Source organism: Hemicordylus capensis, chromosome 1 (genome assembly GCF_027244095.1).
Source record: "Hemicordylus capensis ecotype Gifberg chromosome 1, rHemCap1.1.pri, whole genome shotgun sequence".
In the NCBI taxonomy this organism is placed as follows: domain Eukaryota; kingdom Metazoa; phylum Chordata; class Lepidosauria; order Squamata; family Cordylidae; genus Hemicordylus; species Hemicordylus capensis.
In genome coordinates, this window is record NC_069657.1 from 314974058 (window position 1) to 314990950 (window position 16893).

General features: G+C 39.0%; 1 protein-coding gene across 1 annotated transcript; it reads right to left on the reverse strand.

The window, feature by feature from the left end:
* Positions 1–1952: 1952 nt before the first annotated feature.
* Positions 1953–16874, reverse strand: CGA (glycoprotein hormones, alpha polypeptide). Its single transcript, XM_053287238.1, has 5 exons — positions 16694–16874; positions 6827–6897; positions 5517–5623; positions 3722–3912; positions 1953–2567 (listed from the first exon to the last, which is right to left on the reverse strand). The coding sequence occupies exons 1-5, from the start codon at positions 16823–16825 to the stop codon at positions 2484–2486; spliced, it is 585 nt and encodes a 194-aa protein (XP_053143213.1). The 5' UTR covers positions 16826–16874; the 3' UTR covers positions 1953–2483.
* Positions 16875–16893: the final 19 nt, after the last annotated feature.

The window sequence follows — 16893 nt, forward strand, 5'->3', positions numbered from 1 at the left end:
TTTGCAATGGACCACCAGATAATGTTCAGATGATGCAGTTCTGCTGCTGATGCTAAATAAGTCTAGCCCTTTACGATGGGAGTGGGCTTGGCAACCATAGGTAAACTGCTCTGAGACTTTGTGTGATAAGCAATAAATAATTTAAATTCAGCTTAGCAAGAAAGTTTGGCCACAAAGATAGAGAAAAGCTCAGATAAACAATAATTGCACAATTTACCTTCCTATAGTGGGGCTAAATGCAATCTGTATGACTGAGCTATCCTTTTTGTTCCAGATATCCTTATTATAATATGGGACCCATGCTTCCTGTCCCCTATCCTTTTCACAAGATCACAGCTTCCCATCTCAACCCTCTGAAACGCCAAGTGCTTTATCATCCTCCATTCTCCAAATTACAAGCATCTGGTTGTTTGATACTTTAGAGGGTTGATGCCTTTCTGGTAGTCAAAATGGCTGGGGACTATTGTGGAGAAAGTTTATAGCAAGTTACAACATCCATTTTTAGATGTAATTGTATTTAATTTCTGCTTTTCTTTTAATAACCTATTGCTGCAATCCTGTGTACTCTTACAAGAGAGGATACTATGTTGAACACAATGGGACTTACTTCCTAATAGATATATCAGATTGTGCTGTTAGTCTTCAATATATTATCTCTACCAGTTGTTTGTGCTGTGTTCAGTTCTTCCCTTTATTTCTCTCTTCATATTAGTTCTGTAGCTTGCCATTTTTATCTTTATAACATTGCCATGGTTCATCCTTTTAGTTTCTATTGATTCTTTTAAAAAAGTTCCTCTTCTGTTATATCAATTGTTTGTTGCTTCTCACCTTAACCTTTTGCTGTCATGCAGTTTTGCTCTCATGCAATTAATTTGACTACTTCATGTTTTTCTTGGTACAGCATCAAGTATTTTCTTACCTATCGGTTCTGAGAGAATTTTATCTTTGTGCTTCAGTCTCTCTGCTCCTCATAGAACAAAATACTTGATTTTTCCAATCCCAATTCATTTATTAAATCTCCAATACTGTTTCTCATTCACATCTTCTCACTGTTGCTGCACCATACATATGGAACTCTTTTTCCTCTAGTATTTATTCGGCTACCCTTCTCTCTTTAAAACCTATCTCTTGCCTTTCCAGTATGATCATTGTTATATAATTATTGACAGCTTCTTTATTCTTCTTTGCCCAGCAAAGGCATAGCCTCTTTCCTCCATCATCCTGTTCCTCTTGCCTCTACTTTAATTTGTGAAATTTTTATCTGCTGCATAGCACCTTGTACATATTAAGTGCTCTGGAAATAACAAATGAAGACGGTGAAGGAATTATTTGTTTACACAATACAAAAGCAAGTAGATTGGAGTAGATGGAGACTATCTTCTGCTTCTTTTAACTTGGTGACTTCCCTCGGACCCCTTCCCACATGCTGTGAACTTGGTTTGTATCTGACTGCCAGTACGAGTTACAAAGGGGTGTTGTAACTTGGTGAGTTCAGTAAAGGCCTGATACCTATAACTCCCCCACACTGCAGTACACACAGTTTAATAATTTTCAGGACCAACAAACCCTTAGCAAGTCACGCATGCTGACATACAGTGGTGGGATATGGACACTGGTGCTGAGCAGGGAATTTGGCCCTCCCAATTCGCTTGTGGCTGACATTCTTGTTCTAGAATAGGGCTGCTCAACTTTGGCCCTTCTGCAGATGTTGGCCTATAACTCCCATAAACCCTGGCTATTGGCCACTGTGGCTGGGGATTATAGGAGTTGTAGTTCAAACGCAGCTGGTGGGGATGGGGGGGGGGCTAAGTTGAGTAGGCCTGTTCTAGAATATGGTGCATGAGCCAACAGTCAGTTTCATCAGGGGAAAGGCTTAGGTTTCTATTCAACAGGGAAAATATAACCAAACACTAAAAAGATTAGTTTTAAAACCAAGATAAACCTGAAAAACATTGAAGTAAGTTTCCTTTTAATTGACAGGGTTTTGTTTTCAATCAGAATAACTGTTATGTCTACAGTGAAATCATGTCATTTGAGTCTGATGAAGGAAAAAATCCACACATACTAGTAATACGACATACTAGTAATATGTCATTTTAAAAAAATGTCTCCATCAGTTCAGTTAACAGAGTTAACCTTGGGGGTAGGAGGGAATTTTAAACTATCGTATTACCATTTTTCTTAGATGATATCTATAAATTCACATCTTGCATGCAAAATAAACAATGCTTTTGTTATGCACAATTCTATATTTGGTCCTTAAATGACAAATTGAAGCATATTTAGCTGCTTAACACAATGTGTGTTTAAGTTTTAAAAAAAATAAAATAAAGAACTACCACAGGGTGTTTCATAGGATAATATGAAAGAGCAGGGTATTTCATAGGAAAGACAAATGTTTTTGTATCAGAAAAGTTAAGATCTTACACAATATTGCTACCAATGCCCCAAATGATGCCATCTGTAGTCCATTCGTAGAGGCTTTAAGATTTATGATAGTAGCAGGTGCTGCAGTGGCAAGCAGTGTGATTCTCTATCCTTACATTTTCATTAAAGGGAAATGGAGCCTTGAGAGAAGAAAAATATACAATAAAATTACATTTAAGTTCATTGCAAAAGTCAGGGGTTTCATGCAAAGTTAAACTTCCCTAAGAACTATCACATGAGGAATATGATTGGCTCTTCCAGTGTTTTTGTTTAATGCAGTTGCTGAGAACTGAGTTTGATCAGAACAGTGGTACTACTCAGGGAAGAAGGAGTTAAGTTTCCCCTCTGCTCCATTTTCCCCTATCTAACCAGTAGCACCCTCTTGCCAGCAGCTGTTGGATCTGCAGAAGAAACAAGTACAAGAACCTATACATTCTATAGCTAACAGCAATTTTGGAATGAGTGGATTTAGATCATGAAAATGGTGTGTGGCAAAAGAGTCAAGTGCCTCCCCTGCAACACCTCTGATCAAATTCTGAGTCCTCAGTGGCTGCACTAAAGTAAAGACAGCACATCATGAGAGCCAATCATGAATCACCTCTGTAATGCACAGCTTGACCTTCAAGTTACTGAATATGGTGTAAGAACTGTCTTCTCCTGGTCCCCTCCCTTACTCCTCCTCTCTTCATACAACGCACTGTTTCAGGATTCTTCCCAGACAAAATGAAGCAACACACTATCCCACTCTACATATGCCCTCCCTACCCAAGAGAGTAAAGACAGGCTTTACCTTGTCTTTTCAACCACTCACTCACACCGGGGGTTGGTGGGGTGGATGGAAATCTGGACATGGAACATTGTGCATTTCTTAGCCTTGGAAAACTCTGGCTACACATGTAGCTACAGAAATTCAAGATACACCCATCCCCATCTCAGGATAGGATGAGTACATTCTCAAATCAGTGGTGGCACAAGAATAATAAAGGGGCGGCGGGGGGGGTGGGGGTGGGAACAAAACCAACAAAGTACACTTCGGAGTGGGAAAGTTGTATCCCACTTCAGATTTCTGGAACAGACATGGATGGGAGGGTAGGGTGAGGGACTTGCCCCCCACCCTTGCACCTCCAGACAGACATGCCCTTTTCTCAAATTCCCATAGCCTCAGAAGACAATCTCAGTTTGAGTTTACCACACAGCCCTTATGTATGTCTGTGGATTCTAGTGCTGTTCTGGGGTGTAAGGAAAAGATACATCTAGCAAACAAGTCCATATTGCATAGGAATGGCTTGATTACCTCTTGGAAGGATTTTGCTACACAGCACGTCGCTTCTGATGTAATGTTCTTTGGGACTGACATTGTTTTTTTTGACCTCATTGGAGTGGGATATGCCCTTGAGAAACAACATCCTTCACACTGGAAAACAGGCCGTCCATTGAAGAATCCTGCCATGCGTGTGTTCTGTCTTAGTTTACATTCTGAACAACCTATCAGATGCCCAAAAATAATATGTTAATCCTGTTTTAGGTTCCAGGTGTAGCTCACATTTCAATACATGGTGTTAGAATATGTTCTGGTGATATGGGTGCTTAAGCAGGAACAGAAAACATTTATAACTTGAACTGCTTTAGTTGCCAAGTGACTAGTACCACTAGAGCTTGGAAATCTCAATGTATGCCATCAGTTCATTCCATGAATAGAAGGAGATTCCTTTCATGGGATACTTCCAGCAAATAAAACTTTTGAGGCAACCTTCTACATTTTTATGAGCACATTCAGCCACCATGTAAATTAATAAAATTAGTCTAATTAGTGTGAACGCCTGAATGAAAACAGAAAAAAGTGAACAACCCTTTGCATATAATCCTCATTAAAACCTTCTTTTTATACTGCATATATTTTCACATTTCCCCCATATTTATTTATACCTTCTTCCATATCTTGATTTGGAGATATATTGATCTGGATATAACTAATATCCAGGTATCTCTGAGGCTGGTTTACTTTTATCTCTGCATTTGTAAAATACCTGCCTTTTAAAAACCAATGTTACTTTTTTGATGCAAGCTTGTTGCTGCTTCTTTAAAATATTCATATTCTAAAAGGCCACTCAAGATGCAAGTTTTGGTTTGGGGTCCTCCCGCCCTCCCCGTGATATAAACTCTAACAAAACAGTTTTGAGGTTGAAGAATTCCCATTAGACTAATTTAGGTTGGAAACAGAACATGAAAAGCAATGTCTCTCTCAAACCACTTAATTGTCTTTTTTTTAAAGTGGTTTGAGAGAGACATTGCTTTTCATAATGTGTGTGTAAAAACACACACACATCACTCAGCTTGCATTTCAGCAGTAGCAACTTGTGAACAAGATACTCCCTCTGCTGGCCTACAGTAAAAACTTTATAGAACACTCCCCACTAGGAGTTTCTAATTTACTATCAAACATTAGATTATTCTTTAAATCCTATTGGTTTCCAGATCTAAAACACTATTAAAATATTATAAAAATGCTATCTATTCAAGAATCTACAGTATAAAAATATATTCTAGCATTTAAATTTTATTGGAGTGATTCCAAGAGTGAAATATATCCCTGAAGGCTGCACAAACCTGAAGGACATATTTCTATCAGTTACAGGGCACTGAACTATGTGCTGGGCACACAGTGGGGAAGGCTGAAGTGGGCACATAGCTATCTGTTATGTGCTCACTTCAGTAGTCCAGTTCTCAGCCACTGAATTTAAATGCCCTGCCTATTTGAAGATGCCCCCCACCCCCACTGGCCAAATAGCAGCTTTGGTCATGGTATGAAAGTGTACTTTGTGTTGCAGTCTTACCACCTGCAAAAAGTTTTAAATGTAATAATGCAAATTAGCAACTGGCATAGTTTATCTAATAGTGTTACACATGAACAACTTTCAAACAGAGATATTTTTGTTAAAGAAATATATTTTATGATGCCATCATGTCAGAAAACATGACATAGCAGGTCTGCTTTATGACAATGGTACAAAGATGATAGAGACTTAACCGGTATTTTTTATTGAAGCATTGAATGTTTTCTTTTCTTTCAAATACTGAAGGTATCTCACCTTGCATGATAAACTCTCCATCTGGCAAAGAATGAATGATGTTCAGGGACAGAGACAACATGGCAAAAGTGATGGCTGCATACTTTCCACTGCGATCCATGGCTCTCCTGCAAAAAAGAGAAGCAAAAGATTTTTCAACTCATCAGGTTTAACTATTTGGAAAGAAATCCAGTTTATTTCGGTGGAAGAGAGTGGCTTAGGATAACAGTTCCAATGGTATCTGAATACACAGCTGTGGTTACCATTTAAAAATTGCAATGTTATTTCAGTGCTTTTAACTGCAGTCCTTTTTAAGGTGCTAAGTGGATCTTGATGTAGATACATCATAATGTATGTGTCACTTTGACATTTCTTTAATGGAAGCTAATGTAAATCTATGCAAGCCAAATTCTGTCCAATGCTAACCATCTTATTAGTTCAGCTATATGCACTACTTTCTATTGCCATAGAATAACAAAGGATTGTTATGTAGCCGTAACAAAGGATTGTTACGTCTAGCACTATGCCTACCTGCCTAGCCTAATGTGTAGTAATAAATTACTATGGGTAGGAAGACTGAAGACAGCAATCTAACATGAGACTAAAGTCATTGTTGTCAGAGATGCAGTTGCAGAGATGCAGTCAATTACTCTAGCAACTTCAATATTCTCTAGATAAAGCCAACAAGCCTGGATGTGTCAACAGGGAACTGCAGCCAATCCTGGATTTCTGTGAATGCACCTCGATGATGCATAGGGTTGTGGTGTTTTTTAAAACACATGCTTGCACATTTTTTATCTATTTTGTTACATTTAAATCCCACCAACAGAACTCAGGGTACATAGGAAACCCAGGAGTTTCCCATCTGGGCACTGACCAACCTTAATCATCCAAATTCTATGCATTGAGCCTATAGCCCTGGCCCCAAAATTCACACTTTACATATGTTGGTGTATACATACAGTACATCTATTAGGTCTACAACTTAAATGTATAATGTGAGAAGAGACTCATAGACGGAGAAAGTGTTTTCCAGATAGGAGTAGCTTCATCCCAACCCTGACTTTAACTGATAGCAAATGGATACATTCTTAAACAGAAGATGATAATTTAAATCTTTATATTTTTTTTTATACCGCCCAAAACTTGTGTCTCTGGGTGGTTTACAATTAAAATAATTTAAAATATCAAATCAATCAATTAATTAATTTTAGAACTGATGTAGCCAAGGGCCAGTTCACATATTACAGAAATGAGCAGGCACTTAACTGTGCACTGTGTTCCTGTAACATATGAGAGCTCATTCTTTCACCCATTTTTGATGTGCGTACCCTGTGTGTTTATGCTGTGCGAACTCAGGGCCAATCAGGGCTCCCTGCAGCATGGATATGGAGTACACGTCCTTTTTTTAAAAAGACAAATATGTTGCTTGTTATGAAGAACACTCTGTGTATACTTTAGGGTTTATTCTAAGCTTCCCCCCACCCCCAACTGCACAAGAAGCTGGTGTAGTCCCCACCCACATCCCCAATCTCTAGCACCTCCCAAACATTTTCTAATCGACAAAGAGAAACATAACAGGGGGAAGTGGAAATGAGGATGAACAGAGAATATAAGCAAAAGAGGCGGGTGGTGGTGGGGGAGAAGGGATAGGAAAATAAGAGAAGGAAGGAAAAAGAAAGTGTCTTGCAAACAATGGATGAGATTATCTTCCTTCCCAAACTACAGTTGAGGCCTGAGACATCTTTTCTCATCTATTTCTGCAACACTGTCCCTTATTAAACTCCCCCCCCCATATTCCCAACTGCACAAAAACCTAGCTCCCACTGCACAAAACATTTTCCCACTGCACAAAATGTGTCCAGATGCACATTAGAATAAACCCTGGTATACAGAAGTGTGCCCACAATCTCTGTAAGCAGCCTTGAGTGATAGTTAAAACATAACATTTTTAAAATCAATTTTTGTATAATTCCTCTGCACTAGATAGAAGAAAATTATGTTAAAGCATTACATCAAATGTCCGTAGATTTTGCAAGAAATATCTGTGATCAGAAGACAGCTGCAGTCTAGCACTCGCTCATGTATATTTTCTACCATAAGCCACATGGATTTTCCATTCAGGGGCCAGAGCCAAAAAAACATGCAACTAGTTCAGCACGTTCAATGGGGCTTTGACATTTGGCTTTTCAAGCAGCAACTGCCAATGCCACATACCAAATGGATTTTGACAGTCGGGGTTGTTTCAGAAGCAGTTTGTCATGTGGCATGGGAGTCTGGCATTCCAATTAAAAAATGGTCAAAAATGCCACTAGTGCAAAATATCCGTGTACATGCAAAAGCCTATAGAACACTGTGATCCTAGCCAGACATGCCATTTTCAGCGCATCTCCTTTCATCTTCTACTACTACTGCTACTGCTTATAGGAAGACGGAAAATGGAAAAGCATTACCTTGGAGCTAGCCCTAAGTAACTCACTGAAATGATGGACAAATTATTCTAAACTACAAATAAAAAGCAAAGGAGAAAACAGAAAAACATTTCACAAATAACACTATGAACTAAAGAAGCAAAATAACAAGGTTTGGTCATGTACAAAAATGAAATGGAAGGTGGGAACAGACATCTGATAAGCAAACAGCCAAAATAAATTGAAATAATGCAATATGAGAGTTGTGTATCAGCCATAGTTTACATGGAACAGGCTGCAGATGGGGATCCAAATGGGGAAATGCACGTGGTTCTACATGTATTACCCCATCCTTGGTGCAGATTCCCCCCTCCCAAATGTTACACCTTGCAACAGCACATATGCACACCCAATATGGGATAAAAACCAAGAATGATGAGGTTAAATTTTTTAATTAAGCTATGCTTCTGTTCAAGAAACTCCGTAGAAATATAGTGCATGCAAAAGATATTAACATTATTGATATTTAGGGGGAGAAGACTAACTGACATGAGGTTGTGTCTTCAGCAAGCATTTTGTTCTTTTACACAGATTCAGCTTTAAATAAAACATTGAATAAGATTTTATATAAATGACAATATCTATACAATTTTAACAAATAATATTACCCTTCTGTTTTTTCCAAGTGAAGCCAGTTGATTTAATGGTCTGAAAGAGGGTTTTGAAACTTAGCTGTACCTTGTCTGTCAATACTGGGAAGAAATAAACCCTGTGTTTTTCTTTTATACCAACAAAATCTTCCACCTAGATTTAAGCCAAAGGATCAACTGTAATTTCTGCTCATTGGCTAACTATGGCTTGATGTCACTACTACTCAATCATACTGATGTTATCTTTTCCTTGACTCTTAAACAAATTGCTTTTTGCATTGTGATATTAATGGTTATGTCAAATACAACTGGATTATATTAAAGATGGGTGCTTGTGTGACAAATCTGAGTAAGAACTGAGCATGATTCATTCAAACACTTAAAAGTCCCATTGATTTCAGTGGGAGAGAGTGAAACACATGCTTCATAATTTTCCATTTGAAATCAGCGGGACTGAAAGTGCTTAATTTTGAGTGAAGAGTGCCCTGTGGTTATACTCTCAACATTTTGTTATCCTTAACCAGAAAAATTTAAGAATTTAACTCAAAAAGCAATTTTTAATAAGTACAGTCAAGAAAATTTGAGCGAAACAATACTGTCAGTAGCAAAAGAAATAATTATATGGTAACTTTAAAGATGGTCACTTCAGCTAGCCAAGAGAAAATGAAAACCAAGTAGGCTGAATAGTCCTTCCCCAAGTAGGCCTACCCTTCTCTTACAACTTTTTAAAGGGCAGTCAAGACGCATTTGTTCACCCAGGCTTTTAATTAGATATTGTTTTAATTGTGTTTTAATAGTCTTAACTTTTTAATTTCAGTTGTTGAAATGTTATAATCTTTTATTGGTTGTTTTTATTGTTTTGTAAATCGCCCAGAGAACTTGCGTTTTGGGCGGTATAGAACTGTATTAAATAAATAAAATAAATATTTCATATCTCTTTTTTCCTTTTTCTCTTTGGAAGCTTGGTTGGTACATTATTTTTAAATTTCACATTTTATGCACATGTTAAGTAACAGAAGCAATATGGTCTTGTAGTGTTATGAATTCTAAAATGTATTTCAATGTGAATTTTCTCTTAATTAAAAAAAATTAAAACATTTTTTAATTTTCATTCTAATTCAAAAGTCCACTTATGAATCAAGAATATTACATATCTAGCTTTCCATTTGTACTCTTAGAAATCTTGTTTCCCCCCTGTTCCATATATATATATATATATATATATATATATATATACACACACACACACATAAACACCTCATTCAAATCAATATTCTTGTAGTACTTTGCAATCTGTGATAGAGCAGCAGGAGACTTAACATCCCTCTCAAGGCTTCCAGTTTCTAATATTAATTAGCTGGTAAATACAAGGGGATATTTCTATGAACAAATAAAATGCTGCTGAAATAAGCAATGAAGACCACTTTTACATTCCGTGTGTGTGTGTATATGTATGTATATATATCTGCATTACCAGTACAAGAAAATCTATTTGGAGGGGGGAAACCCCCACCAAAAACAAATATAAGTCATCTGGGAAAAAGAAATAGTATTATGTGACAGAGTCTCCTCTTACTGACTGCTTCACAGCAAGTCTTCACAATAATTTTTAAAGGCCACAGAAAGCTGTCGTCCAAAAAGAAAAGTGTCGGAATAATCGCTTAGCCTTGGGCTTAGAGGAGAGATGTTTCTCAGCCTCACTTTCCATACTTGTAAAAAGGGAAGAATAATGAGCTGTCTCTCAGGGTTCTTTAGTGGAAGAATGAGGGCCAGTTTAAAAATCATACCAACCATAAAGAAGTAGACAGGAAACACTTCCCAGGAACATGGATCAATGAAGGGGGTATGAAACAGGATGCTTCCTGTGGTTCTCCAAATTACACTGAGATTTTCCATGCCAGTGCCAACTGCCTCCTAGAATATGCAGACTGATGTGGAGAGACTCTATGCAATTCCTTGGGAAAGCTGCCACTGGGCTTTTATTAGATATTTGCATGTTACATGTTGCATGTTTCCCTAGGGGAAAATTTCACAGCACAGCACACAGGGGCATAGCAAGGTCGGAGTGTACCCTGAGACAAGAAGTGAAGATGGGTCCCTGCCCCCATCTGCCACTTCTTCTTCCTCCCTTGCCATGCCTTTGCTTCAGAAGAACGGTAAGGACACCGTGAAAAATAAAACATCGGCACACCCTTTCTTTCATTCCTATGCAAATAATACCACACACTGCCCATGCGGCATGGGCCACCTCTCTCAGGGCCCAGACACATTTGTTCCTCCTTTTTCAATTGTAGATACATGGCTGAGAACACACTAACAGGACAAAACCTTGGGAGCTCCGAGGGCCTGAAGATAAGTTAAAAGCATGAGTGAAGCATGAGTTAAAAGGTGAGCATAGAATCCCAAACATCCCTCTTCCAACAGATACAAAACAAACAAACAAACAAACAAAAACCCCTTCTGAAAGGCAATTCACTTGAGGAGTAGACCAAGACAGCATGCACTTGGTGGGAGCAGTGAGAGGGCAGGGGCTAGTGTGCCACAAGTTATGATAGAGACAGCCACACAGAGAGAAACTCACACTCACTTACATGCTCAGTTATTACAATTAGTGGGAATGGTGAAATCCTGGATAATACCATATCGTCCACAGGGGAACCCACAACCTGAAAGACTGAAGAACACTCCTGAATATGCTTGGAACTCTCAATCTAAAGCAAAAGAGGAACTGGAGTAGCACATAGAGGGGTTCATGCATCTAACTGTACAATAAATGATGCTACAGGATTTGCTCCTTATTATTGGGTCTTCTGGAGAGGTGTGAGACTGCCCCTAGATATTTGTACAGGTGTGATTTTATTTTATTTATTTAACATTTATATCCCACTGTTCCTCCAAGGAGCTCAGAGTGGTGTGCATGCTTTTTTTTAATCATCACAACAACCCTGTGAGGTAGGTTAGGCTGAGAGCTACATGACAGGCCCAGAATCACCCAATGAGTTTCATGGTTGAATAAGGATTTGAACTTGGGTCTTCCCAGTCATATTCCAACACTCTAACCACTACGCTATGCTGATTCCAAATGGGTGTGGTCCTGAGATTTGCCATCAGTATTGGCTATTGAACCAGCTAGGAAATCTTCAGTTCAGAATAAGATATGGTTAAAGAAACAAATAAGAGAACAGGAATTCCTTCCTGGAGACAGAATGCTGCTAATATAAAAGATGGGAGTTAAAAGAAGAACAAATTGGGAGGTGGATGAAATTCAAAGCCATATAGAGAGGTGGTCAAGTTATCTGAAATGTTGCTATATCAACTTCACCAGGAGAGTGGAAGACAAGACAGGATGTCTTCACAGAAATAATATGTTGCTTATATAGGACAGTTAGATTTCCTAAAATGAGTCATTAAACAAGACAGTCTGCCTATGATACACCATCTGTGTTTGAATTGAAAACAATAGATTGGATATTTGATAATTATTTGGATGTCTGGGGGATTAAATACCTTTGTGGAACCAAATATAACAGCAGAACCAAGTTCATAGGAGATAACTGGATATGACACTGACTAGCACAGAATCTACAGAATCAACAGTGTCTTTCCTCTGTATGGAAGTTGAGCAATAAAGTGGAACTATACATCCCTTCAGAGGAAAAGCCACTACTTTAGTTCACTACTTAAACCAGGAAGAAAGCCAAGACTCATATGACAGACAAGGTATCAACTAATACCTTAAAAGCCGTTTCTGTGCATAAAAGCCATATGTGTGCATATGCTCATGGGTATCAGAAAGACTAACCATCACCAATTGTGACAGAAGGATGGTGTACTGTAGAACACACTAGGAAGCAGTTTATTGTACTTATTAAATATTCATTGTTGTCTACAGGTTATATGTTTTTAATGTGATTATAGGTTACAATTAGTGTTACTTTATTAATTGCTGGGACATCAAACTTTAAAGAGGAGAATTTCTGGAGAACATACCCATTATCAGAAAGCAGGATCTCAGTAAAACAAGGAGGGGAGAGGCTACAATTTGAAGCGAGATTTGAAAAGTGCTGGTCTTCCAAAGGAGGTGGTGAATGCTTTAGGAGATGAAATGAAAGTCCCAAGGCAACAGTCCACGCCCTGGCTATGACTGGTTATTCAATGGTCAAAATATCTGCCAGTTTAAGACCAGAGTTAAAGCTATCTCAGTGTGGCTCAAGCTTCACAAAGCCAGGAAATTGGAACCTAAGGCTGTAGTCTTAACAGACATGTCACATGATCAGTAAAGATGTTGTGCAGTAAAGATGCTGTGCAAATTGTGCTAACAACTTGCACTCCACGCACCTACATGTTTCCTTGGTCTTTGAGGCCCAACAAGATAGGGAGGATGGAGTGTCTGGCACCAGCAATGATGCCCCACATTGTCCTGCCCATGTACTGTCTTATGTAGTATATGAGCCTTACTGCTGGTGGTTTCACACTTGGGTTGCCAGATGTAGAACTATAGCTCCCATCATCCCCATCCATTGTGGCTGCGAGTGATGGGAGTTGCAGCCCAACATCATCTGGCAACCCAAATTTTAAACCCACCCACCCCCACCTTATTGTATTATAGAGGAAAACCCATTATGTTACATTCCCAGATCGAGGGTAAGAAACTGAAACTCTCACTCACATCATTCAGAAGGGGAGCTCCTAGGGCTGGGCAAAGAAGTCAGCCCCAAGAGAGCCAGGGCAAACCTCCCTGTCTGGGGTACCACGTGACCTTTCACCTAACAGGGCAGCATCTTTCTTCCCATCCTCATGTACTCCGTATACTGGCTGAGAACTGGAAGGGACCAGCAACTATAGAAGATATTAGTGACTCTAGCATCTTCAGTAATCTATGGGACCATCTTCTAAGTTTTTAGCATGTTCTAAATGACATGCTAAATGACAAGCCAGTGACAGAGGAGCATCCAATAACTTTTCTCCCTGAGCTATGGAGCCCACTTACTTTCCATTGAGTCAGGATAAGGATGATGAAGGGTGCTAGTAGAAGGCATCTTCCCAATTGTTAAACCCATCCTGCAAACTAATGATGTAAACAACAGACAGTCATGGGCCAACTCACAGGAGAATTCTTCTATCAAAATAGATGCTTCATTCAGGACCAGGACGTTTGGTTATGACTCTGCCTTTTCTGTGTCTCTGGAATGTAACTACATCCCTAAACCTCTTTCAGGTTTGGTAGTTGAAGCTGAGGCAGAATTAATAACTCAGGCAGCTGACACCCACCAGAAAAAGAAATAAATAGCCCCGAATAGCCCTCCTTAGTATCCAGAATCCTACGTCTGGTTAAAGTGAAAAAGAGAGAAGTGTGTTATTACGAATACACATTTATATAGCCCTTTTGCATCTTCGCCTCCCCCCTTTTATTAGTTTGCTCTCAGAGACCCATTTGAAGCCATTGAAAATGACTCCTATTTTACATAATGAGAGCTGAAGCTAAAGCAATTTGCCAAGGCAAACCATCATGCAAGATCATCACTCTTTCACACTTTTGCATTATCCATACAGTAGGAAGTGAAGCCCATTGTTGACTGGGCAAAGTCATTTTGCATGGATTACACTGCTAGCAGGGTTCAAGAAATGAAAGCCAGGAGGCCATTATCGTGGAAATCACAGTATCAGAGTTTTGGACCTAATCCCCAAATTGGGGTTAGGTTCCTTAGCTAACAATCCACTCTCGCAGCAAGTGTGGATGAAACAGCCTGCGCAGGGAGAGCGGCTATTTAAACTTTAAACCTTCCTGTGCATCAGCTGAGAATTGCAGGGAGGTGTAAGTTTTGAATAGCCACTCTTCTCACTTCTCAGTTGACGCGTGGTGGGGCGGGGGGGGGCGGAGGTTAAAGAAGCGGCGCAAGAGGAAGAGTGGATGGAGTCGCCTCTGCCTCTCACGCTACTTTTTCTTTAAATCTCCCCCCACACCAGCTGAGAAGTGGGGAAAGTGCCTGTTTAAACTGTATACCAATTGTGTGTGTGTGTGTGTGTGTGTGTGTGTGTGCGTGTGTGGGAGGGAAATATCAAACCACAAATAACCAAAAGTACCCCCCCCCCATAGCTAAATTAGTAGACAGGGAGGTAGCCCATGAATGGGCAAAACCACTATTCAAGGGCCACCTGCATATAGATTTTTTATTAATGTGGTTGCACAAGGGAAGTAAAATAGAAGTTTGAAATGTGTAGGATTTCAACTTCAACATATCATTAATTTTATTGAATAATTACCATATATGGCAAATTTGAATCATAGTAAATTTGAATTTGAGAAAGATCTTCTCCCTCTCTTGGGCATGTTGCTGTTTTGGAATTATTGATCTGATTATTGAGTGTTAAAAATCTGTTCAGAACAATAACACTTAAAATATTATTATATTCAGTATTTCTTCTAAATAATAATAACATAAAATTAATAATAATAATAATAAGTATTATTATTATTATTATTATTATTATTATTATTATTAGGCATTGATAAAATTACAACACATCAACTACAGAAGGCCACACTACTCGAGACAGCACGAATACTATGATGCTATCTTTAATTTTTCTTTAGTTATCCTCAACCCTTGGAAAGGGCCCGATAATTAAAGTACCAAATCCAGTCAATAACATCTGTGTAAATAGCATAATAATAATAAGCCTTTCTCACAGCATATTCCAGTGTAAAATTGTATGCTACAAGAAATATGATAAATAAATAAATGAAATGTAGTTAATTCAGCTAATTTCAGTAGCAGGATAGTTCATGCAAAATTTGGTATCTGTAGCTAATCTGGAAGTATTATTATTCAGATGTTTTTCTTAAAAATACACTTTAAAAAAAAATCCACCGAGCATATTCTGGTGTAAAAAGTAGTGCATTCCACTAATTTCAGTGGCAGGATTGTGTATGCAAAATTTGGTATCTATAGGTAATCGGGAAATATGACTTTATTTCAAACAAGCCAGCTAATATAATAGATATAAAGTTGCTTGGGCCTCACACATTCATTCACTAACTCACATGAAACTCCTAGACCAAACCGTGAAAGACTGAAACATTCTGTTTCACAGGTGGGTCCCAGACCTCTCCTAGACTACCAGAAAAATTAAAAAAGCCCCCAGCAATGTATTAATTTGTCAGAAAATGTGTTTAGGAACATAGGAAGCTACCATATACCGAGTCCAGGGGCGTAACGAGGCTGGAATGGGCCCAGAGACAAAATTTTTAAATGTGCCCCTCGCTGATACATACACACTCACTTCACATGTGACTTGCCCTTGAGGTGTGGGGGCCCCCAGGCAGCCGCCTCCCCTTGCCTAATGGTAGTTACGCCCCTGACCGAGTCAGATAATTGGTCAATCTAGCTCAGTATTGCCTACACGGACTGGCAGCGGCTTCTCCAAGGTTGCAGGCAGGAATCTCTCTCAGCCCTATCTTGGAGATGCCAGGAAGGGTACTCTTCTCAGAGCAGCCCCATTCTTGCAGTGCTTAAACATGTAGTCTCCCATTCATATGCTACCAGCGCAGACCCTGCTTAGCAAAGGGGACCAGTCATGCTTGCTACCACAAGACCAGCACTCCTCCTGTTACAAGGCATTAGGCTGGGTACTACTGATTAGTTGGCTACTATAGCTTAGTTTGGCATTTATATTTCTATGTTAAGTTACATTGATATGTATACTGCATGTGTATTTTCTTTCTTTTTTTTCCTGGTCATGTACCGAAATAACATATTCAGTTTCAGCCACTAAGAGGGATATACAGTTGCTCTCAGTGCAAATTTGTATTTATAAACGATTAATTTATATTTCTAAATATTTATTTTTCCTTAAGTATTAAACTACTACATTGAACAGATAACATTTAGTATTATTTATTGTTCAAGGAAGATATTAGAAAGTTTGTATTAGGTTTGCTTATTTTAATTTAAATTGACTATATAAAAGTCTGACTGAAGTCCAAGTCGGGTAGCAGCTGACATCCTACAAGAAAGTAAATTCTCACTCGGCGGCGGGGCGCATGTGCGACCGTGAGAAACAAACCAAACTTTTCCCTCCACTTTTCCCCTGTTATGAATGCATAGCTACTCCCACTACTTAAAAAAAGACTAACAATCGAACGAAACCGAAAGACTTCTACTTTATGTTCGCTTTCTTGCCGCCAAAAGTCCTCGAGATACGTCACGCGGCGGCAAGTGCCACTAGGCGCGCGCGGTGTTGTCCATGTGATGATATTAATCCTCATTGCCCCGCCCCTCTGCGAAAAGAGACCGTCCAGGGAAGGAGAGAAAGTGGGAGGGGAGGGGGAAAGAG